The sequence below is a fragment of the Trichosurus vulpecula genome, chromosome 6 (assembly GCF_011100635.1).
Source record: "Trichosurus vulpecula isolate mTriVul1 chromosome 6, mTriVul1.pri, whole genome shotgun sequence".
NCBI lineage: Eukaryota > Metazoa > Chordata > Mammalia > Diprotodontia > Phalangeridae > Trichosurus > Trichosurus vulpecula.
This window is the reverse complement of record NC_050578.1, coordinates 84226941-84251246: the sequence shown is the minus strand read 5'-3', so window position 1 is coordinate 84251246 and position 24306 is coordinate 84226941. Positions and strand designations below refer to the sequence as shown.

Here is a 24306-nt window from a genome sequence, read left to right as displayed (position 1 = left end):
ATGCACATGAAACAGTTTTGAGCAGAGGAATGGCATCATCACACCTGTGTATAAGAATGACTTAGGAAGATAGCAAACCTAAAGACAAAATCTTAAAACCCCACCGTGTTGAGGGGACTGGGGCTGTGAGGAAGAAGAAGAGCTTGTGAAGGAAATAGGAAAAGTCAGTGTGGTACTGGCAGAGGCCAGAGGCAGTAAGGTAGAATAGACCAGCATCTCAGAAACCAAGAGGAGGTGAGGAGAGAGAGAGTTCAAGAAACAGGTGATGCTTAATGGTGTCTGATGCCACAAGAGGTTTCAAGGAAGATGAGAAAGCCATGAGGCCCCTGGATCTGGTGATGAGGAGGGTCTGCATCATCTCCCACGAGTAATTCTAAGAGAACTATGCCCAAAGGGCTCTAAAACTGTGCATACCCTTTGACCCAACAATACCACTAATAGGCCTGTATCCCAAAAAGATCATAAAAAAGGGAAAAGAACCCATATGTACAAAAATATTTGTAGCACTCTTTTTGTGCGGCAAAGGATTGGAAATTGAGGGAATGCCCATCAATTGGGTAATAGCTGAACAAGTTGTAGTATATGAATGTAATGGAATACTATTCTGCTATTTAAAAAAATGATGAGCAGGCAGAGTGATCAGCTATGATAGACTTAGTCCTTCTCAGCAATACAGTGATCTGAGACAATTCCAAAAGACTCATGATGGAAAATATCCACATCTAGAGAAAGAACTATGGAGTCTGAATACAGATTGAAGCACACTATTTTAACTTTTTTTGTTGTTTTTTGTTTTTCTTTCTCATGGTTTTCCCCTTTTGTTCTGAGTCTTTTACAACATAACTAATGTGGAAATATGTTTAATATGATTGTACATGTGTAATCTATATCAGATTGCTTGCTGTCTTGGGGAGAGGGGAGGGAATGGAAGGAGGCAGAAAAATTTGGAACTCAAAATCTTACAAAAATCAACTTGAAAACTATCTTTACATGTAATTAGAAAAAATAAAATGCTATTAAGTGCAAAAAAATTATGCAGGACCAGCAAAATATTGAAAACTAAAATAATAAAAACCACCCAACCAAAACCATTTTTAAAAAAGCAATTCCAGGAATCATGGAGTAAAAGCCAGATGTTACTGTTGTTGTTAAGTCGTTTCAGTCATATCCAGCTCTTTGTGACTGTTTGGGGTTTTCTTGGCAAAGATAGTGGAATGATTTGCCAGAGAGTAGGGGGTTAAAAAGTGAGGACAGCTGGGTGGTGCAGTGGATAGAGTGCCAGTCTTGGAGTCAGGAAGATTCCTCTTCCTGAGTTCAAATGTGGCCTTAGATACTTAACACTAGCTTTGTCACCCTGAGCAAGTCACTTAACCCTGTTTGCCTCAGTTTCCTCATCTGTAAAATGAGCTGGACAAGGAAATGGCAAAACACTCCAGTATCTTTGCCAAGAAAACCCCAAGTAGAGTCACAAAGAGGTGGATATGACTGAAAAATGATTGAACAACAAAAGAGTGAGTAGTGCTAATAAGTCAGTGCATCTAAACTACTTCAAATAGAGATTTGATGTGGAAAGAAAAGAAAAAAGATGGTTAAAAGGTTTTATTTTGCTTTTTTAAAAAAAATATCAGAAGTGTCTTGACCACCAGATGTATAGGCGAACAGACTTTTTATTTAAATGGATCATAGGTCAGACCGTGGATTGGAAAACATCTGGGCTAGAGGTTATCTAGTCCAGCACTCTCATTTGATAAATGTGGAAACGGAAGCTTGATTCTCCAGGTGACTTGCCCAAAATTATAGCTGAGGCACAGCCAAGATTCAAAACCAGGTCATAGATTAAGAGAAGGGACCTTAGAGACTGTCAAGTCCAACCTTTTCTTTTCGTAGATGAGAAAACTGAGTCATAGAGAAGTAAGTAATTTGTGATGGATCACAAAATTAGTATCTGAAGTGGAGGTGGGATTTGAACCTAGGTTTTCCTGGCTACAAATTTAGTGGCGTTAAGTCACTGTGGGAAGAAGAGTAAGAGTGCTTTCTGGGAAGTCGCTAGTAAGGTACAAGAGAGTCAGTGATGCATAGGCATCATTCTTGAATCTGCAAACAATCTTCAGTTCTTGCTTCTTTTTCCTAGGAAGGCATATACTGAGCAGATGGTTCGTTTTCTCTGTCCAAGTTGATTGTACCTCATAGTTTCTTTGGGTGGAAATTATACCTTTTGAGCATCAAATCACTTCAAATAATGTTAACATTTATTAAGTGTTCTTATGTGCAAATTATTACGTTAAGTGTTGGGGGAGATTCAAAATTTGGGTAAGGTGTAGATGACCCTCTTCCCTCAGAAAGCTTCCTGCAAGTATTATATAGGCTGTTTAAAAAGCTTTTCCCCAAAGTATTGAAGTGTTAAAGTAGATAGAGGGCGGGATCTCAAATCAGGGAGACCTGAGTTCAGATGTTGCCTCAGACACTCTAGCTGTGCGACACTAGTCCAGTCATTTAACATCAATACATTGTTCTGTGTGTAGTGGATAGAGCACTACTCTTGGAATCAGGGAGACCTGGGTTCAGTGCCTCAGACACTCACCTAGCTTTGTGACCCTGGACAAATCACTTAACCTCTCTCTGCCTAAGTTTCGTCATCTATAAGAGGAATGAGCTGAACTTGATGGCTTCTAAGATCCTGCCCAGCTCTAAGTGTAGCATCCAACAACATAGCTACTTAATGTTCCTCACTGACGACACTCCCAGTATCCCTATCCTGCCTAATGCATTCCTTCCTTACTTCTACCACATAGAGACCTTCTCCTCCTTTATGATGCATTTCAGGCACCGTCTTCTACATGAAGACTTTCCTGATCCTTCTAATTGCTCATGCCCTCCCTCCCATACTACCTTGTATTTAACTGCTTTATGTATGTGTCTATACGTACACACATAGAGCATTAACTTGTATATATTTTATGGATAGACAGTTATCTATCTATCCATCTACCTGTCTACCTACTTGTCCATACATCCATCCTCTCCACCCATCTATCCATCTATCTACCTACCTGTCCATCCATCTTTCTATCTCTCTGTCTACCTACCTATCTATCCTCTATCTATTTACTTACCCTTCTGTCTGTCTCTATCTGTCCATCTCTCCGTCTGTCTGTCTGTCTGTCTATCTATCCCTCCACTCATCTGCCTGTCTACTTATCCATTTATCTGTCTATCCATCTATCTCTCTATCCATTTCTCTCTGTCTCATTCAACATTTGTCTCTCCCATTAGAATGCAAATGCAAATGCAAGTAGTGACAGTTTCATTCTTTGTACTTGTTTCTCCAGTGCCTAGCACAGAAGCTGGCACATAGCTAGCAAGTAGTAAATACTTGTTGATTGATTGATTAGGGATTAAAGCTATGATTTCACTGATACAAGAAACTCTCAGGGAAAGAAGGCTGCCATCTTCTTTGTGACTTAAAGTCTTAGAGAGTTGCCTAAAATACTGTGAAGTTAAGAGACTCTCCCAGTGTCACAGAGTCAGTATGAGCAGGACATGCAGGACTTGAACCCAGTTCTTCCTGGCTCTGAACTCAGCTCTCTGTTTACAGTGCTTCTTCTTAATACTGGTAAAAATGAAGAGTTCATCAGATATTTTGAATCCCCAGCAAAATACTAGAATGCATGTACTAGCTGTGTACCCTTGTGGGCATTGGCCTCAATGGCCTCCACAGCCCTTTGCAGTTTAGTGCCTGTGAGTCTGTGATCCAGGCCTATGGTCTTCTCTAGTTTTGTAGAAATGCTGGTATGGTGGGCAAGACATTGCAATGTAGGCTTCAGGGAAACGCTGAAAGCGGTTTATTATAAGGCCCTGAGAATGTTATTTTTCCATATTACTTTCAGAACCTGATTATCCTTCTATCAAAGGAAGATAGAATTTAGATTAGATAAGCAGAACCAAGTTCAGCCTGTAAAAGATGATTTGAAATTAAATAAATCATACTTCAGTGAGTCATTATTGGTACTCTCCAAGTTTGAGAAGATTATATCATATTCTTGGTAAAATTTTGTCATCATTCTTAGCGTGCAAAATAATGAGAGGAAATGGAGTTTTGAAGTACATTAAAAATCTGAATTTGGTGGGTATCATTTAATTGGTAAACTCTGGCTACTTGTATGATGCAGTCTGGATTATTTCATCCCAGGTAATGTTGCATAGTGGGCAGATAGATGGCCTTGATGATGGGTTGAGACACATTCTGACTTTGAGACGTGGACAAGTCACTTAACCTGTAAGTGTCCTAGGCAGCTTTTTGAGACTGTAAGTTGCAGAGAAGGTGTTTACCTCATGAGTCAACAGTTGGTCACCAGGTAGGAAGAAGCCAGGTTGTAAAGGGCTTTAAATACCAAAGGGATGATTATACTTTTGACCCTGGAGATAATAGGGAGCCATTGCAGTTTATTAAGTAAGGGGAATGATGTGGTCAGGCTTCCACATTAGGAAAATCACTTTGGAACAGCAAATTTTCTCATCCTGGTGTTCTCTTTATCAATGAAGTCACAGGTCCAGTCATTTCCCATGTGTAGTAAACAGCCTGGTTATTTTACCTGGTAATCATGATTGTATTTTTCCTTTCCTCTATTTTCTGGAAGGTATTTGAAGCAGTAATCGCTTGGGTAAACCATGACAAAGATGTAAGACAGGAGCTGATGGCCCGGCTGATGGAACATGTGCGGCTACCTTTGCTTCCCCGGGAATATTTAGTTCAGGTAAGCAAGCCAGTATGCAGAACAGAAAGCTCATAACTCTGGGTCCCAGGCCCAAAGAGCATCCTAGTAGAAGGTGCTCTGTGACTGTATCACAGAGCCTGAATAGGAGGTACCATTTTGTAACCCCCACAGCCATATGGGGCTGATCTTACTGTATCCATGGTCACATTGATCCATAGGCTCAGCTGCCTTGAAGACCAGGCCCCATTCGCAGCCCCCTACTTGCTCTTGTCACTTCTGATTTGGGTAGTTGTGTTTCCTGTGAAACAAACACTGTGCATTACTGGTGTAGTCTTGTTTTCTTTGCTTTTAACAGGCTCCTGATTTTTGGCTATGGGAATGGAGTTCTTCAAAGGGATGTCTATCCTTTGAAATGAAGAAATAAATTGAGGCCAGTGTTAATTAAAATTACCATGAAATGTAATTATTTATAACTGTCATATATATAATTATATCAGAAATTTCTAGCTGAGGGAACATAATTTACTTTGAATAAAGAAGAATAAATTCAACCTTAATAACACCCTACAAAATTGAAAACTTCATCCTTTCTTAAAATTTTTTTTAAAATTTCATTAATCAGAATTGTTGAATTAATTCATATTAATTTCAGCTCCCTAGAGAGACCAGATCTGAAACTATTTTTTTTCATGTTCTCAGACACACAGATATTTTCCTCACATGCACCATGTAATCACTGACATGTGATGATATGAAAAAAGCTTTTAAGTGTTTACTTTGTGCCAGGCATTTGTGCTAAGCACAGGAGTTTGGATACAAGCAACTAAGATAATCCCTGCCCTCAGGGAACTTCTAATTTTAATGGGGGTATGACAACATGTAAAGGAAAGGTGAGTTTGCATGAGCCATCACCATTTGGAAATGATGGAGAAGTGACGTGAAATACTAATTCCAGGTGAGATAAGCCAAAAGCTCACCCCACAAAGCGCAAGGACAGAATCCTGAGTCTCTTTGGAGGGGATCTGTGGATGGGCCAGGCCCAGTAGGGGTGGGGAACCTGTGGCCTCTAGGTCCTCAAGTGCTGCCCTTTAACTGAATCTAAACTTCATAGAACAAGTCCACTTAGTAAAAGGATTTGTTCTGTAAAACTTGCACTCGGTCAAAACCCACACCCAAGGACCTAGAAGGCCACATGTGGCCTCAAGGCCATAGGTCTGCTACCCCTGGGCCAGAGTGTCGGCAGCCAGAAAGTGAGGGAATTATTGCAATAAACAGGCAAGAGGTGATGATGGTGATTGTGGTTTCAGTATCTAATTTCTTTTCATTTTTGAAGATTTGCCTGATTCTAAAGTTAATTATAGCAAGAGATACTATGAGGAAATAGTCTTTTAAAATATTTTTAAAACTTTTTTTTTGGATGATTGATTGTATATGCTTCCCATGGGATTTCTGTGACCAAACCCTGGCCTTCTTGCCATAGTCAGGGACTTTGTTCCTCTTACTATTTGGCTTCATTTTAAAATTAATATGCTAATAGTTCCTTCCACATACACACAGCATTGTTCCTCGTATCCTTCTTCCCTTCCCTATTACCTCCATTCCAACTTGTACCAGCTTGGAAACCTATTGTTAAATTGTCAGTGTGAGCCTTTACACCTTGGAAATTGACAAATGCTACAAACTGGGCCTTGATACTGTTTTGTGGATTGTCTGCGTTTAAGAAAGTGATGAAGAAAATGTTAATATTGCCAATTAAACTTAAAAATGTGTCATGTATACATTTTTTTCCCCTGAAGTGAGCTGGTTGTTAAACGCTGGCAAGCACACTACCCCGTCCCTGCCTTCACATCTTTTCCCCATCAGGCCCTTTTAGCTCAGCAGTTTTGAGATAACTTCTTAAACTTTCCTCTCCTTCTTTCTTGGCTGCATTTTCAGTTGACATTTCCTTGGGATGTGTAATCTTTTGTTGCATTTAGAGGGTTACTGTCTTCCACTCCTCACTTCCCCATCACTAATGGGGCATGCCAACTTGTGTCTGTTTTGCAGAGGGTGGAAGAGGAAACCCTAGTGAAGAACAGCAGTGCCTGCAAAGATTACCTCATTGAAGCCATGAAGTACCACCTGCTGCCCTCTGAGCAGCGCACGCTGATGAAGAGTGCCCGGACTCGGCTGCGAACACCCATGAGCCTGCCCAAAGTAAGAGCTGCCATGCCAAGTGGTCCTATCTTTCCCCATCGTGTGGACAAGATTTCTGTATAACAATAGCCAACATTTTTTATAGCACCTGTGTTATGTGTTGGGCACTTTGCTAAGCACCTTACAATTATTATTTCACTTTTCCTCATAACAACTCTGGGAGGTAGGGGCTATTATGACCCCTATTTTACAGTTGAGGAAACTGAGGCAAACAGTTTAAGTGACTTGTCACACAGTTAGGGAGTGTCTGAGGCCGTATTTGAACTCAGGTCTTTCTGACTCCAGATCCAGTGCTTTGTCCAATCATTCAACTAATCAATAAACATTTATTAAGCACCTGCTGTGTGCCAGGGACTGTGCTAAGCTCCATCCATTTCACCATCTAGCTGTGTGGTATCTGTATAGCAAAGCTTGTGCCAAATATGTCACACCTTCTTTCTAGGGTTCTCTGGCTTCCTTAAAATATGTGTGTGGGTGTGTAATTATTATATTATCACATAATATAGTATAATATAACATATTATATAATAATTACAGGCCCACTTATATATTTCCTTATAGATCGTGTGCATAAGAATTCCCTAGACTCAAGGTTTTTCAGGTTTTGTGTTTTCCCCCCATAAATTACCAAACATCTCTCATGCTGAAAAGGCAAGTATGTTTGGTCGCTTCGGAGTTTTATTAAAGAATCACTAGGAAAAGACCCTCCTATAAATTAGATATTTTATTGAAATGAAAGCCTAGATTTCAGTTTTTTCAGAACAGATGGGCTCTTAACTTTGGGGGTATTATGGACCACTCTGACAGTTTGATTAAGCTTATGGGGGACCCCTTCTCACAATTAGGTTTTAAAATGCACAAAATAAATTACAAAGGAAACCAATTATATTGAAATGCAGTTATCATAAGATATTTTTAAATACAAGTTTACAGATGCCAAGGTTAAGAACCTTTATTTCACACCAGAACTAGGGAAGGTTTTTTGGTTCCTCCCTTACACATGAAAAATTGTTCCTGGTGATGCCATATCAGATGTCTCATCCCCTATAAATGTCAGACAGACCCATTTTTTAAAAAGTTGTTTTAGTTTTCAAAATTGTTGAGACATACCTCCCCTCTTTTTTAATCCATCCATTCACCTTTTTCTCCTGCCTTTCCTGATTCTTAAGCATTTCAGAAATTTTATACCAATTCACGTTCCATTTGAATCCCTGTTCCACAGCCTTGCTCTCTGTGACCTCAGGCAAGCCTCTGCTCTTCTCCCTCTTCTTCTCTGGCTCTCAGTTTCCTCATTTGTAAACTGAAGGAGTTGAAGTAGATGAACTCCAAGAGGACTTTCAGCTTAAAATCTATGATACTGTGTTGTCCTCATTTGTTTCCTCCTTAACAGAACTGTTCATGTTACTACTTTAGTTTTGACTCATAAACAAACCCCCTTTCAGTTTTATTTTTTCCATATGAGATTTCTCTTCACTCTGTCAGAATCTTATGATACCTAAGACACTGCTCTTTGGGGCTCAACTTGGGGATGACCTCAGTAGGGCATGTAGAGGATAAACTCTGATCTGCTGCCCCCCCTTATGACCTTTTTTTGCATGTGTACCTGTGTTGCATCAAGAAATATGAGTTAATATTTTTGTCCTTTATTCTCATGTGTGTGTGTGTGTGTGTGTGTGTGATTATAACTCCCTGCAACATCACTTTCTCAGTAAACCCAGTGGTTTGAATGTTTTCTCTCCAATGTATTCATTTTCCTTCTTTCCAAATTTAATTTCATGGGGGTAGTTTTACCCATATTTTTAGTTCCTAAAAGTCTACATTAATATTATTTTTCTGTCTTCCCTGATGTTAATACTTCTAAACTTAAAATCATCAGGTGATTTTTGCCAATGTGCTGTTTACTTATCTTTCTGGAGAGTTGATAAATATTTTAAATTAGAAATGGACTTCAACACCATGCCCTAGTTAAAATACCAACTGACACATTGCAGTTTGAATAATATTTCAGTGCATGTGAGAATTAAAACAGAAAGAAGTCGCTAGTTGGTTTGACTGATGGGTTTTGGTATTGCATGCAGTTGTATTGGGCATGCTTTAAAAAAAAAAAGAAATACCCCTGCTCCCTATTATTTATAATTCTGTTGCCCCCTAGAGGTTGACAGGATTTTTTCTTCCTGAAATATTTATTTTCACTTTTAATAAACAGCAAGGGATATAAAAATAAACATAAATTTAAAAAAATATAAAAAAGGATTGTAGTGGCTTGCAGACCAGTTTCAAAGTCAAGAAGATCTGGGTTCAAGTTTTGCCTCTAATTCACACTTAACCTCTTAGTGCTTAGCTGAATTCCCAGCACTAAGGTAATTACACATCTAAACCGTAAAAAGTAGTATTCTTGCCACAAGGTAGTTCAAAGGCATTCACTTCCTCCTCTGTTGTTAAAAATAAGTGTTTGCCTATTTCAAATTTTCTGATCTCTCCTCAGTTCTCCAAGATTTTATACAAAAATTATTCTAAGTGGGCTCAGTAAGTACATTTGTAGTCCCCTTAATATCTTAGTATGCATGCCATCTGAGTCTGCTAATTTTATAAATGTTCACCTTCTCCAAATATTCCCTTACCTGCTTTTTTCTTAGTAGCTAACCTTTCAAGTGTTCATTGCATCTATATTATTTGCTAACTTTAAAAGAAAATTCTTAGAAAAACCAAATTTTTAAAAAAATTCTATTTCATGGCAAATTTAAATTTAGCCCTCATTTCATGCCTTCCTCCCCACCTACCTCTTTAACTAGGTTTATCACTAGCATTTTTCACTCTCTGTTTGCAAAACACCCTTCTTGACCCTTTTTCTGACATTTGATTTATTGTTACTGGCTGTAGTCTTACCTAAAGGCCTTTACAAATGAATTCTGTGTTGTTCTGTTCACATCTCATTTCTAGCCTATCTTTGTCACTTCCCAGAGTTCTTTGAATAGTACTTGGAAAAAATCTGTCAAATATTTGAACAGTCTGTTGTTTTCTCTCTCACTCTTTCTTTCCGCTCCCCTCTCCCCTCGTCCCCTTTCTCCTCCTTCCCTTCCTCTCTTCTTTCATCTCCTCTCCCTTCCCTTTCCCCTCTTTCTCTCCCTTCCTCTCCTCTTCTCTCTTTCTCTCTTTAAATAGTCTTGGTTATCTGGTCTCCCATTTCTGAGTTACTCAGGACATGCATAATCTTTGATTGTTCATCTGGGATACAATGGGCTAAAAGATTTCTTAATTCCTTTATTTTCACTTTAATGAATTCAATGGAGAATATTCTTGTAGTCTGCTATAATGAGCTGTGGAGGTTTTCTCTATTCCAGGTGCTGTTTCTTCTCCTGTTTGGGGATCCCAGCTCCTAATCTCAATCTTGGTCTGACATTTCTGTAAGCAAAGATATCTGCTTGGAGTTTCCTGCTTTTGGACAGTCGTATTTTCCTGTCTGTTCTTCAGGAACCTGCTCCACGCTCAATTCTGTTACATGCGTGCGTGCGTGTGTGTGCGCGCGCGCGCGCGTATCTTCTCAAGGGCAGTCTTAAAACATAAACAAAGCCTTAAAAAAAATCTGTCTGCATTTCCCACACTTAGGATGATAATGTTGAAGATAATAATGGTAATGAGGCAATGCCCAAGAGCAAGAATTAATATATTTCAGGGTTCTTCTTAAAGGCGATTCTACCTTGCACTTGATACCCACAGCCTTATTCCTTTTTTTTTTTGTTAAGCTGGATTTTTTTGTTTGTTTTCATAACTATTTGGGCCTTCTGCTTTGTTTCGTTTTTGTATTTTGCACTGGTGAGTGAGTGCTTTCACTTATCTCAAATCTTAGGGTTTTTTTTTTCTGGTTTGGTTTTTTTTTTTTATCTCACTCAGAAACCCTGGGGGTTATTTTAGGTGTCATGGTTTTTCCTTTGCTTTCAGCATCTTTATATATTCCATGCTTTTCCCCCCCCACCTTTCCTTTTTTCCCCCCAGCCATTAGTGTAGTGTTCTTAAAACTGGGATCCTGTGAAATTTTGAAAGATAAAAGCTTCAGAGTTTCTAACAACTGTTTGTTGGTGGCATTAGAATGAAATTTTAGCATAAACTCCTCACCTCATGCAATTATCACAGCTCTCACTTTTTCCCTGGTTATTCCCTCTAATCTCATTACTGCTGTATATTTTGACTCGCAGATCCTCAAGCTTTTAGTACCTCTCCTGCATGCATATAAATGTGCCTGTATATATAAAATAGTGCTACCACTTTACTGCCCTTAATAGGTGAAAATATTGACTTTTTTTCTCCTTTTCTCTCCCTTCCCCCTTTTTATGAAAAGTAAAATAAGTTAACATATTATCATTCACATTTTATTCATGTCTGAATTTATTTCCTAAAGAAAAGCTATTCATCTGCAGCAAGCATATGCTATTAGAGTATCTGTACCTTTGAACTTAAACTGCCTGGCAGGCATATATTTGAACTCCAAAGGACATATAATACCACAATTCACAGTTCATCACACAATTAAGTAGGATTCTGTAATTTCAGAAAACTCATCTCTCACATTTAGGGGAAGGGGGCACACAACTTGGTCTCATTCTGTTCATTTGTACTTAGTGTTATCAGAATAGTAGGACCTAAACATTATTATACTTTAGCTGTCTTTCACTTTTTTCTTCAAAGACTTTGAAGTTTCCTTCAACTGTCTAGATTCTGACTTGCAGAAATAACTAATTTTCATTCATCTTATCAGAGATCTTTGATAAGTGAGTCCTTTTTTTCCTTAGGAAAGTTGTCTTCTACTTCTCCTTTATCTTCTCATAATCCTGAGTACAATGGTAGGCACTCAAAAAATATTGTCAGTGTTCTGACTTTCCTCTATATGTGATTCGGTATCCCTCAGTTTTTCTGTATTTTGTTCCTTTTGTCCTGTTTTCTCCAAGCTGCTTGTCATTCTCTGCAATGACAGAGCTGACGTTATGATTTCTCTCTCTTGGCCTTTTTGTTTCTTGAGAGTCATCAGAAAATACTTATACATCTCTGTAAAATGAAAACTAATTTGTTTCCAAATCTGATAAGAACTGGGCCTATGCAAACTCCTTTTTCTTCAAGGCATAGGCTCCTAGAAAGTCTTTCCTTTCTTTCCCTGATTTCTCATAGCACATGCTGATTATGCATTGTCATATTACTCTTTGATCATCTCACACATGTGTATCTTGTGATTTGTAATCAGCATGAAGACAAGGACCAAGTCTTTTACATTTTATTCCCTTCCCCCTACCTTCCCTGACTCCAGAGCCTACAATAATACAAAGTGAATCCTAGTTACCAATGAATACTTGCTTGAATAGGATTGAATATGTTTGATGCCCTCATATAGACTCAGAGAATACACTGCTGTGCCTGTGGTCATCCTGCTTCCTGAAATCTCTATCCTTTGTCTCATGGGAACATAGAAGGTCTTTCTACTAGTTGGAATTCAATATGGAAGTTCTCCTGTGAACTCCCATTTTTGCTTTATCTAGTTGTTTGTTTGTTTTTTTTTTAATTTTCTTCCCTTTCCCCTGTCTTTCCTTTCCTTTACCCCACTTGACTTTTTACCTCCCTGCTGTAGCCCAGACCTATTGATTTCACATCCATCTTCTGATTTAGACATTAGAGTACCAATCCTCTGATCCTTGGGGAACTAGAATCCACTTAGGCTACCACATGAATACTTGTCAGGGTTGACTACATGCTGATGGTTTGTTTGCTTTTTTTGGCTTAAATCCTGCTTTTGCTTGAAGGATCAGAAACTTACCACAGTTTCTGAAATTCTTTACTAAATGTGCTAGACAGTAGGCTTTTAACCCTGACATTCCTCCCCCTCCAAGTTGATGTTTATTAAATATTGGTTTAGAAGATTTCCCTCCTTACTCCTTTCCCTTTCCCAACCTCATTCCACCCTCATTATCTCACTCTACCCCAAACCTTGTGCAGGACATTTGAAAATCTGTGAGTAGATGGTTGTGAATAGTTGCTTTTATGGTTGTCCCCTTCTAGTTGATGGTGGTGGTTGGTGGTCAAGCCCCAAAAGCTATTCGAAGTGTGGAGTGCTATGACTTCAAGGAGGAGCGATGGCATCAGGTTGCTGAGTTGCCTTCAAGGCGATGTCGAGCAGGTAAGGGTCCTTGTTCTGTGTCCATCCTCTGCAGCAGAAAGCTGATCAAGTCCAAAGGGTTTGGCACTCGCTGCCATCTTACAAAGAAAAGACTCTCCAATAGAAAAATTTGTATTAAAATTGTTCATTGACCAAATGGTAACTCAGAAACACTTTGCAGTCTACAGTTGTGTCCACTATAATTCTTTTTAACAATTTCCTGTCTTTTTTTTTTTTTGAGGTAATTGGGGTTAAGCGATTTGCCCACAGCTCATAGCTAGTAAGTATCTGAAGCCAGATTTGAGCTCAGGTTGTACTCTATCCACTGCACCACCTAGGTGGCCCAACAGTTTCCTGTCTTCATCCCTTTCTTGCTCCCTGTTTCCATGCATCCTAAGTGTCATCTGGTGTAAGGTGAGGAAGGTAGTAAGGGATGGGTCTAATAATAGGATATAGTTACTCTTGCTACAAAATTTGGGAATTAATGGGGACAGAGACAGGGTCAGTTTGACCATAGCCACTTCCCTTGCTTTCTTGTGTCATACAACTGCAGAGAAGACAACAGTGACAGGGGCTAGTAGAATTTGCCTCCCGTATCCGTGAATAGTAAATGTGTAGACAGAACTTTAAGGATTCATGTCCTCCGTAGTAAAGTGAGTTTCATTGATTTTATATCGTTGGCATTTCAGCCAAGAATACATTTAGATTAGGCTTTGATAGTATGTAATAATGGGTTTGATGATTTCATTTGTATGCGTGAGTGTGAGTATTATAATGGGCATAAGCTGTATTATATTGCAGTCCAGTCTCAGTCCTCAGTGGACTGAATGCACTATAAGTTAGAGGCACAGGTATAATGACTAGCTAGGGGTCCCTGAACAGGAAGTCTGAGGGGAAGGTAAGGATCTCAGGCAGAGATCTTGCATTTTTATAGCTTTTTAAAATACCTTCAAGGGGCAGCTAGGTGGCACAGTGTTTAGAGTGCCAGGCCTGGAGTTAGGAAGACTCATCTTCTTGAGTTCACATCTGGCCACAGACACTTACTAGCTATGTGACTGGGCAAGTTACTTAACTCTGTTTTCTTCAGTTTCCTTATCTGTAAAATGAGCTGGAGAAGGAAATGGCAAACCACTCCATTATCTTTGCCAAGAAAACCCCAAATGGGGTCGTGAAGAATAGGAGAAAACTGAAGAACAACCGAACAACAATAAAAATATCTTTGTATTTTTTCCTTTTATATTTATGCTATATTTATTGGCTCCTTTATTAGAATGTTAATTCCTTGCATGTAAAAATTGTTTCATTCTTTTTATTATATCCCCAGTGCCTGGTACATGATAGGGTCTTCATAAATATTTATTAATTGATTACTGTAACTTTCATACTCAACTATAGTGATCAGTTCGTCCCAATCCTGCAGTCCTTTAAATTAAACCAATATCTAGCAAATGCCCACTTTTAAGACAAACAACTGCAGTAGGCATTGGCAGGCCTACAAAATAAAAAAGTTCCTTGAGGGTAGGGACCATGTCTTGTCGATCGGTTTCTCTCTCCTAGTGCCTAGCACATAATATCACATTGTAGGCAATGAAATGTTTGTGGAATAAATGAATGACATCTTAAATCCTGATCTACTAGGAGTATGAAATCTATTTAGGAAAGAAGACATAAATATCTAAAAGCTAAATAATGATAAAAGATTTAAATAATTGTTGAATACAGTAGAAAAAGCATCATAAGACATGATTAATTGCAAATAAGTTAGCAACGCTGTATTGATCAAGGAAGACTTTATGGATAGGTTTAGATTGTAAGCTCCTTGAGGGCAGAGACTGTCTTTCTATTAATTGTATCCGCAGTGTTTAGCACAGTGTCTGTTACGTAGTAGGTGCTTAATAAATGTTTATCATACAGAAAATAAACTCTTTGGCTAGGGCAAAAGATTCTTGTTAGTAGGAAGGAACCCTTTTGAACAAGAGAATGACACAATCAAAGTGGTATTTTGGGAAAATCAGTGTAGCGGCACTGTGTGGTGTAGACATGCCTTCTCTGAGCACATTTCCTGCTTGTTCCTGAGATTCTACCCATGATTCATGAAGGCATATGATAGAAATTTGATAAAAAAAATCACTATGAAACATACGTTCAAAATAGAAAACGTGAAGAAGGAGTAATTCAGATTCAAATAGGTGGAAAAAGAAGGAATAGTAAGAGATAATTTAAGTCTATACACATTCTTGAAAAAGCTACATTAATCAAATGATGCCTGAAATCCATACCACAGTATTTTGTATCCTGTATTAAACACAGAAAAGAATAAAAACTCAATAATTATCTAAGTATGCAGGTGAATAGTAATTCTTTGGACATGTTCAGTCAGTATCTCATTGAGTATCAAATACAAACCAATAGCATTTGATGGGTCACAAAGCAATCTTCATTCAGCGGTGGTACATTGAGCATGATGTAGTTCTCATCGGTGTGTTCCTGCCACAGGTATGGTTTACATGGCTGGCCTCGTTTTTGCCGTGGGTGGTTTCAATGGCTCATTAAGAGTTCGAACTGTTGATTCCTATGATCCGGTTAAAGACCAGTGGACCAGTGTTGCTAACATGCGAGATCGGAGGAGCACACTAGGAGCGGCTGTGTTAAATGGCTTGTTGTATGCGGTCGGGGGATTTGATGGAAGTACAGGTAAACTTGGTCCTGCTCTTTTCTCCTTTATGGCCACTCATCTGGTCAAGACAGACAAACAAGTAACATCAAATTAAACACTTTGATGTTTTAGAAGATTCAATTTTTTTTAATATAAGGATTTTCCTGAATAATCTTGTAAAAGTATTGATTATATGTACCAGAAAAAAATTTTTTTTTTTGGCCTAGACCTTTGATTTTTTACAATGCAGGCATATCAGCAACTAGTCTGTAACTAATAATCTTAGAAAATTGCTGGGAGGTCACTGAAAGCTTAAATGACACAGCTACTATTATACCTAAGGGAAGAAGTTAATTCAAGTCTCCTCACTTCAAAGCCTGCCCTTTACCCTCTATATCATATCTATTCACCTATTTTGATCTGAGCCTCTGATTATATTGGTGTGAGGAAAACTCAATGACAGAACTACCTTGGCTTATGCAGATATTTACCTAATGTGCAATTTATAGTCCTAGAGAGTTGCCTGGGGTACCCGTTTAGTATCAGAGATGGGAACCCATAACACCTTTATAAACTCGGATATATATTCTGTTATTTTCTTTCTCTTCATATCATCCTAATTAGTACTGCTAATTTAAATGGCCCTGAAAATAATTTATAGTAAAAAACAAAAAAAAGGCAGTTCAATTATTTTAAATTTTAGAAGAAGAAATAAAGCCCAAATGCAGGTGATAGTGTTTGCCATTAGAAATTTAGAAAGAATAATGATGTATTGGGGTTTGTTACAGGTTTGTCATCCGTGGAAGCATATAACATGAAGGCTAATGAATGGTTTCATGTCGCACCAATGAATACAAGGAGGAGCAGTGTTGGTGTAGGGGTTGTTGGAGGTATGTACTGGTAATTCTTTCATTTGAGCCTCCACTTTCTGGCTCTGGGCACATGACTTCCTGAATCTTAGATGGGGACAATGGGATCTTTTTCCATATTCTAGAATTTAGAATTAGAATCATGTAATTTTGTTTTAAGCGTTGGAAAGGACAGTAGAGGTTATAGGATCATGGCTCTAGAGCCATGAAGGCCGCAGACACCATTTTGTCCAACTCTCATTTTAGAGATGAGGAAACCAAGGCCCCAGGAGGTAGAAGGCCTTGCTCAAAGGCACCAGGTTAGTCGATGGACAGAACTGTTATACAACCTTATTTCCTGACATTTAGAGACTAGTGCTGTTTCGATTATGCCAAATGCTACCATGACTGGTAAATAGAAGGACCTTTTAGAAAAAGTAAAGTCGTGGTGCGTCCAAATTTAGAATCGTCCTAGGTTTGAAGGCAAGACAGCCATATTTCTCACAGGCTTCTTATTTTGACTAAGAGAAGATTTGTGCCTTGGGTTTTTCCTTCCTTCTTGTAATGTCTTACACGAGGCCAGGTCAAGCTTTATTTAGCATTGTTTTGAAATTTTCTCCATTTGGCTCAGAGCATTTTGGTTTTTAATTTCCATTTCCGTGGTGCTGATCTCCCTCCTAGTGGCAAAAGTGTCATTGGTGAACTTTGTATGATCCAGATCGTCAGTGAAAAGGTAATATTGCCACTCCTAGGTCAGCACTACCCGCAAGGCATCCCAGGATGGAGTTTCATCCGTCTGTCAGTTCAGTGCAATGAATTTTTTATTGATTGCCCACCATGAGCAAAACACCAGGAGTCAAAGACAGAATAAAACTAACACCAGCCCACAAGAGGGATGTTCTGCTATGGGTGATAAAAATAGCTAGCATTTATATAGCACTTTAAGGTGAGCAAAGCACTTTCCAAATGTTATCTCATATTATCCTCACAACAATCCTGATGAGGAAACTGAGGCAGACACAGGTTAAATAACTTGCTTAGGGTCACCAGCTAAAAAGTGTCAGAAGCAGGATTTGAACTCGGGTCTTCTTGATTCCAGGTCCAGGCTTAATGCTCTGAACTCTGTAAATCGCTGTAATGTAAATCAAAATATGATAAGTGTATAGGAAATAGCCGAACAGAGCATTACAGAATATCTGAGGAAGGAAAGATCGTTTCCATCTGGTCAGGGATCAGGGAAAGTTTCTTGAAGGACAATGCATCTTGCAGAAAGGGAAAAGTTTCATCTGGTGTGTGGTGCTGGCAGCAATGGAGGGGATGAGCTGTACATTTTTGATGATATGGGGGACAGGGTGTGTGATTGCACTGAGGGCTAGAGAGGGCTGGACAAGATCGGAGGAATAAATAATCCAGTTTGGCAGGAATATAGAGTGCACAAAGGAGAGCTAGTTAAAGCTGTAATTTTGGGTTAGAGCCCTAATTTTGGAAGCCTTTGAAACAGTGCTGGCTGTGGAGTCGGAGGACCTGAGATCAAATCCTGCCTCCTTCCACATATTCAGAGATCTGGTAACACTGGCCTTTCTGCTGTTCCTTCCATGTGACTCTCCATCTCCTACCTCTGGGCATTTTCATAGGCTGTGTTTCATGCCTGAAATGCTCTCCATCCTCGTCTTTGACTGCTGGCTTCTCTGGCTTCCCTCAGGCCTTTCTCATCAGTCCTCTTAGTCTATCTTAGTGCCTTTTCCAAGACAACTCCCAGTTCACTCTGTATATATTTTATTAGTTCATAATCTTTTGCATGCATTTCCCATTTTAGACTGTAAGCTCCTTGAGAACAGGGACTGTTTCTTGTCCTTCTTAGTAACTGCAGTGCTTAGCATAGTGCCTGGCACATAGTAGGCCCTTAATAAATGCTTGTTAACTGATTACTACTTTATCCAAGGTCACAACCTTGGACAAGTCATTTATTTTTTCTGTGCCTCAGTTTTCTCTTCTCTGTAAAATGAGGAGATTTAACTAGATGGCCTCTGAGATCCCATCCAGCTCTCCAGCTCTAACCCTTTGACCATCCCTTCATCTGTAAAAAGACAGTGCTTTAAAGCATTGTATACGTAATCAACAGTTTGTATTATCAAGGAAGAACTCATTGCTACTAAGGAAAAAAAGCAGTCCTGACATTTTCTTAACCAGGACAGTATCTTTTAGAAATCTGGCTTACCTTGTGATCCTGCTTCCAGGCTTGTTATATGCCGTCGGGGGTTACGACGGAGCATCCCGTCAGTGTCTCAGCACCGTGGAATGTTATAACGCAGCCACAAATGAGTGGAGCTATATCTCGGAAATGAGCACCCGCAGGAGTGGAGCAGGTAAACGTAGCCCCAAGTGAGCCCCTGAATTCCAAGGGCAGCTTCACGGACACGGACGGATGAGATGATTCATTGGCATCTCTTGTACCCCCTGGAAAAAATTATGAAATGCCTGTGCTAATGATACCACCTTGCTTATATGGGTTTACAATGGTTCTTCTCATTCAGTTTGCTGCACTAATTTCAGAGCCCTAGCAGTGGCTATTGAGATCCTTTTGGAGTTGCCATTTCCCTTGTATCCCATCAGATTTGGTGGTGCTTTTGTAAAAATTTACCTTCCCTGCCTATGCTGTTGCCAGAGCCTGTGAATGCGAACACATATTTCGAGCCAGCCATGGGGCACGGGGTGGTGTGTGGCAGCCCATCTGTAGCTGGGCTGCAGTTTGCTTCTGTTTTGTGTTTTCTAGGGGTTGGAGTGTTAAACAATTTACTCTATGCTGTGGGAGGTCATGATGGACCATTAGTAAGAAAAAGCGTGGAAGTGTATGATCCCGCCACTAATACGTGGAAACAAGTGGCAGATATGAACATGTGCAGAAGAAACGCAGGTACTTAATTCCATTTAAGAGCAGAGAAGTCTTTATTGCCGTTGTCTTTAAGGCTTTTTACTAATAGGGCTCATGATTAATTATGTAAAAAACGAAGCTCGTAATGTGCCATAGGAATGATTTTCAGCTACTAAAGCAGCAAGACTGCCCAACTGATCTCATACCTGTAAACTGAGTCCATAAATTAACATAATTTGGGATCTAGAAACAAAGTGGAAGAGGAAACAAGATAAACAAAATTAATTTTGAGAAGAAACCATGCCATGCCCTTACATTTGTGTTCTGTTTACTGCCTTCAGGCAACTAGGTGGCACAGTGGGTAGAGTGCCAGGCCTGGTGTCAGGAAGATTCATCTTCCTGAGTTCAAATTCGGCCTCAGACACTTATTAGTTGTGTGGCCCTGGGCAAGTCCCTTAACCTTGTTTGCCTCAGTTTCCTCATCTGTAAAATGAGCTGGAGAAGGAAATGGCAAACTGCTCCAGTATCTTTGCCAAGAAAACCCCAAATGGAGTTACAGAGACTTAGACATGACTGAAAACAACTGAACAACAAAAAACTTACTGTGTACATATACTTTCAAAAACTAAGTTGGTGATGACTCTCCTGTGCATCCACGTCAGACTTTAGATAATTCTCATAATTTTTTTCTTCTGATTAGAATTGTTTCCCTCTGGATCCTCAGAATTCTATTCTTGAATTTCCCGTCCCTCTGGGGCTTGCTCCCCTTATAAGAGTTTTGGTCCATGAGGTACTACCTGACCTTCCTTTGTTCCTGCTCTGGCGGATTTCTGCATGATTGAAATCCTCTAACATTGCTGTTCAGTGCCACTGTGTCCGACTTGTGATCTGTTCCTGGGATTCCTCACTGATTTTTAATTTTTGCCCAAGTGGCCCATAGTATACTCCGACAATGAAATTATTTAGTTTTCTCTCTAATGCTCCTCACCCAAATGTTTTCCATCATTCTCCCCAGGTCTGACTCCCAGACCGCCATACACAAATCTATTTTTCTAATATTCCATGCTACCCCCTTGTACCCATCCTGTTACTTTTTTTTTGAGGGGGGAAGGCAGGGCAGTTGGGGTTAAGTGACTTGCCCAAGGTCACTTAAGTGTGTCAAGTGTCTGAGGCTGCATTTGAACTCAGGTCCTCCTGACTCCAGGGCCAGTGCTCTACTCACTGCACCACCTAGCTGCCCCCATCCTATTACCTTTGAACATGGTGGACTCATCCAGAACTATATTCTAATCTAGATTCCATCCCACTAAGTCTCAATGATACCTTTGAGGTCAGACAAGCTTCCTTGTATTAGGCCCTCTAGTTCTCCTGCTTTTCTCCCTAAATGTTGATCATTTGTATATAGACCTTTGAATCCCTAATATTACTAGTGTCTCCATTCTTGGATTTTGTTGCTTGTGATCTCCTGTTCTTCCTTCACCGTAGCTACTCATTTCTCTTTTCTAGTTTGCTCAATGTATGCATATATATATGTGTGTGTGTGTGTGTGTGTGTATATATATATATATATATATATATATATATATATATATATATATATATATATATATATATATATATATATATGCAGTTTTCTCCTTTCCTGGCCTTTTTTATCTTAAAGACTTTTTGATTAGATTTGCAAGACATTAGGAAAATGCATTCTTGCCAGCCTGGACGTCCTTCACTCCTGGCCAGACGCTGGTGCTATCTTTTAAGTTGTGGTTCAGAAATCCACTTCCCATTCTGAGCCACCATCTCCTTAACCAAATACACATCAAATACGCACATGCCACAAAGCTAGGAGAGCTAAGTAAGATTCAGAAAGATCTTGCCAGGCTGGAACATTGGGCTTAAATCCAACAAGATGAAAATGAATAAGGATACATATAAAGACTTATTCCTGAGTTCCTAAAAGCAACTTCACAAATACAAGGTGAAGGAAGGATGGTTATTCCTAAAGCTTTATGTCTGAAAAATTATCTGGGAGTTTAGATATAGGCCCATTCTGAATTAATAATGTGATATGACAACCTAAAAAGCTAAAGCAATCTTGTATGATTTTCTCTTTATAAATATAAAATATTTAAATTCTTTTCATATTTACATATGTATGTATGTATATGTTTATATATATACATATATATGTATATACATATTTTTTCCTATCTTCTAAAATCCTCTAGGAAGAAGCATGGTGGGAGAGACTATGTACAAAACCAGCAGAAAGTTGAGGGGAAGTAACAGAATGCCCTTAGTTTCTGCAGTTCAGCACATTTTTAGTAACTTGAACAAATTCCTGGGTAGCCTGCTTTTTAAAATTACAGATGACACAAGGCTTGAAGATATCATGGTCATGTTGGATAATAGAGCCTGAGTCCAGAAAGATCTTGACAGGCTAGAACAATTGAAATTGAATTTTTAAAAATATATAATAGTTATAAAAGTTCGCAATTTGGGTTGAAAAAATTAATATTTTAAATACAGGATGAGAAGGGCTTAGCCAGACAACAATTCTTGTGAAAAAGACCTAAGTGAACTGCAGCCATCAGCAGAGGGACACAGCAGCCAAAACAGTGTTTTCTGAGGCTTCATTAAAAGAGGCATCATGTCCAAAACAAGGGACGTGATGATTCCTTTACTATCTTTCCTGATCAGTCAGTCAGTAAGCATTTATTGAGTACCTGCTATGGGCAGATACAAAGAATGGAACAATCCCTATTCACAAGGATCTTGCATTTTAACAGGAAAACAAGAATATATTTCAGTATACAAGTTAAACTCATTATGTCCAAGATAGAACTCTTTTGCCTCTAAACCTTGCTCCCCTCCTACCTTCCCTTCTTCACTGTGGAGGATCACACCATCCTCCCAGTCTCTCAGACTCACAACGTAGGAGTCATTCTAGACTCTTCGCTATCTCTCACCACCCACTGCCCCAGTCCAAGCTGTTGCCAAGACATATCTATTTCATCTTGGCGACATCTCTTGAATCCCTTTCCCTCCAGTGACACTGCCACCACCTTGGTACAGACCCTTATCACCTCACACCTGGATTATTTCAATAACCTGCTAGTGGGTCTGCCTGCCTCAAATCTCTCCCCACTCCAGTCCATTCTCTGTTCAGCCACCAAAATGACTTTCCTAAAGTGCAGGTCTGATCACATCACTCCCCCTAATCAATAAACGCCAGTGACTCCTTAATGCTTCCAGGATCCAATACAAAATGCTGTTTGGCATTCAAAGCCCTTTATAACTTAGCCCCCTCCTACCTTTCCAGTCTTCTTACACCTTACTTCTTAATACTTTCTCCTTAATCCAGTGACACTGGCCTCCTGGCCGTTCCAGAACAAGATTCTCCATCTCTCAGCTCTGGGCATGCTCTCTGACTGTCCCCCATGTCTAGAATGCTCTCCCTCCTCCACTCTAACTACTGATCTCCCTGGCTTCCTTGTAAGTCCCAACTAAGTCTCACATTCTACAGGAAGCATTCCTCAACCCCTCTTAATTCCAGTACTTACACTGTTAATTATTTCCTATTTATCCTGCATCTACCTTATATTTGTTTGCATTTTGTCCTCTTTATTAGATTGTGAACTCCCAGGTTCTTAGCACAGTTCCTGGCACATAGTACATGCTTAATAAATGTTTACTGAATGAATGAATATACACAAACTCATACACACAGTACATACATAGAGTAATGTATATGTACACATATAACATATCTAATGTACACATATATTTGTATGTCTAAACAGAAAAATATAAAGAAAATAAGTATATGGTTTTGGGTGCCACATTTTGAGAAAGATATAGAGATATTTCTGAATGTCTCAAAGCAATTGACCAGGATAGTGAAACCACTAGAAAATATGACCTATGAGGCTAATTGAGGGATCTCAAAGCCAAGAAGAGATAAGACAGAGAATATGATAGCAGCTGCTGTCAAATATTTTGATGTGGAAACAATAATTGACTTTTTTCTCTTAGGGCTCAAAGTAACAGAGTCAAAAGCTATAAAGAGGCAGATTTTGGCTTGATGTCAAAAGCAACTTTCTAATCATTAAATCCCTCCCAAAGTGGAATGGGCCACTGCAGAAGGGGATGGGTTTCCCCTTTACATTAGGTCTTCAAGCTGAGGTTGTAACTCAGAGGTACCTTCGAGCTCCCAGGTTATGGGCCAAATGAAGGCTATTGTTAGAAAGCTTTAGATTCATGCTTTGAATTTGGATGGCAGTAAATGGGCAGTTTGTTTATGTAAAGCATCAAGACATTATCAGTCTTTTTTTCCCCCTTTTCTATGACATTAAGTACATGGTAGCACTGTGTAGATAAAAGGATTTTCATGAGTCACTCTTGTCTGGGGGATTTACTGTGGATTACTCATTTGTTTTCATTTGATAGCCTGGTAGAGGGGAGCGCCCACGCCCATGACATCATAGACCCTTGAAATGTTGAAGCGTTAACAGCCTCAGGAGACAAGCTATTTTCTTCTCAGAAAAACTCTTTTCCATTATTCTGATGCCTATATTTACCATTCTTCCATAGTTGAAATAAAACACTAGTATAATCCCAGTGTCTTCCATTAGACTGTAAACGTCTGGAGGGTAGGACCTTTCTTTTTTTTATTTTATTTTTAATTTATGGAATAAAGCAAGCATCTCCATAACATAGAATGATTTTTTAAAAAGATGATTGCACATGAAACTGCAAATCTATTATGTACAACTTGCTATTCCTTTTAAATATATGATAAAGTTATCATGTAAATTTCTTTTTTCTTTTTTTTCTTACCTCCCCCCTAGAGATACCACCATTAGACACAAGTATATATATGT

At 39.1% G+C, this 24306-nt stretch overlaps 1 protein-coding gene across 1 annotated transcript in view; it reads left to right on the top strand.

Moving 5' to 3' along the window:
• The window catches only part of KLHL2 (kelch like family member 2), a 132406-nt gene that overhangs the window by 99310 nt on the left and 8790 nt on the right, over positions 1-24306 (top strand). Inside the window, exons 7-13 of the mRNA XM_036764129.1 lie at positions 4638-4754; positions 6762-6911; positions 12954-13071; positions 15547-15744; positions 16495-16596; positions 18792-18920; positions 19328-19468. Of these exons, the coding sequence (XP_036620024.1) occupies positions 4638-4754; positions 6762-6911; positions 12954-13071; positions 15547-15744; positions 16495-16596; positions 18792-18920; positions 19328-19468 (955 nt within the window). The remainder of the gene's footprint in view (positions 1-4637; positions 4755-6761; positions 6912-12953; positions 13072-15546; positions 15745-16494; positions 16597-18791; positions 18921-19327; positions 19469-24306) is intronic.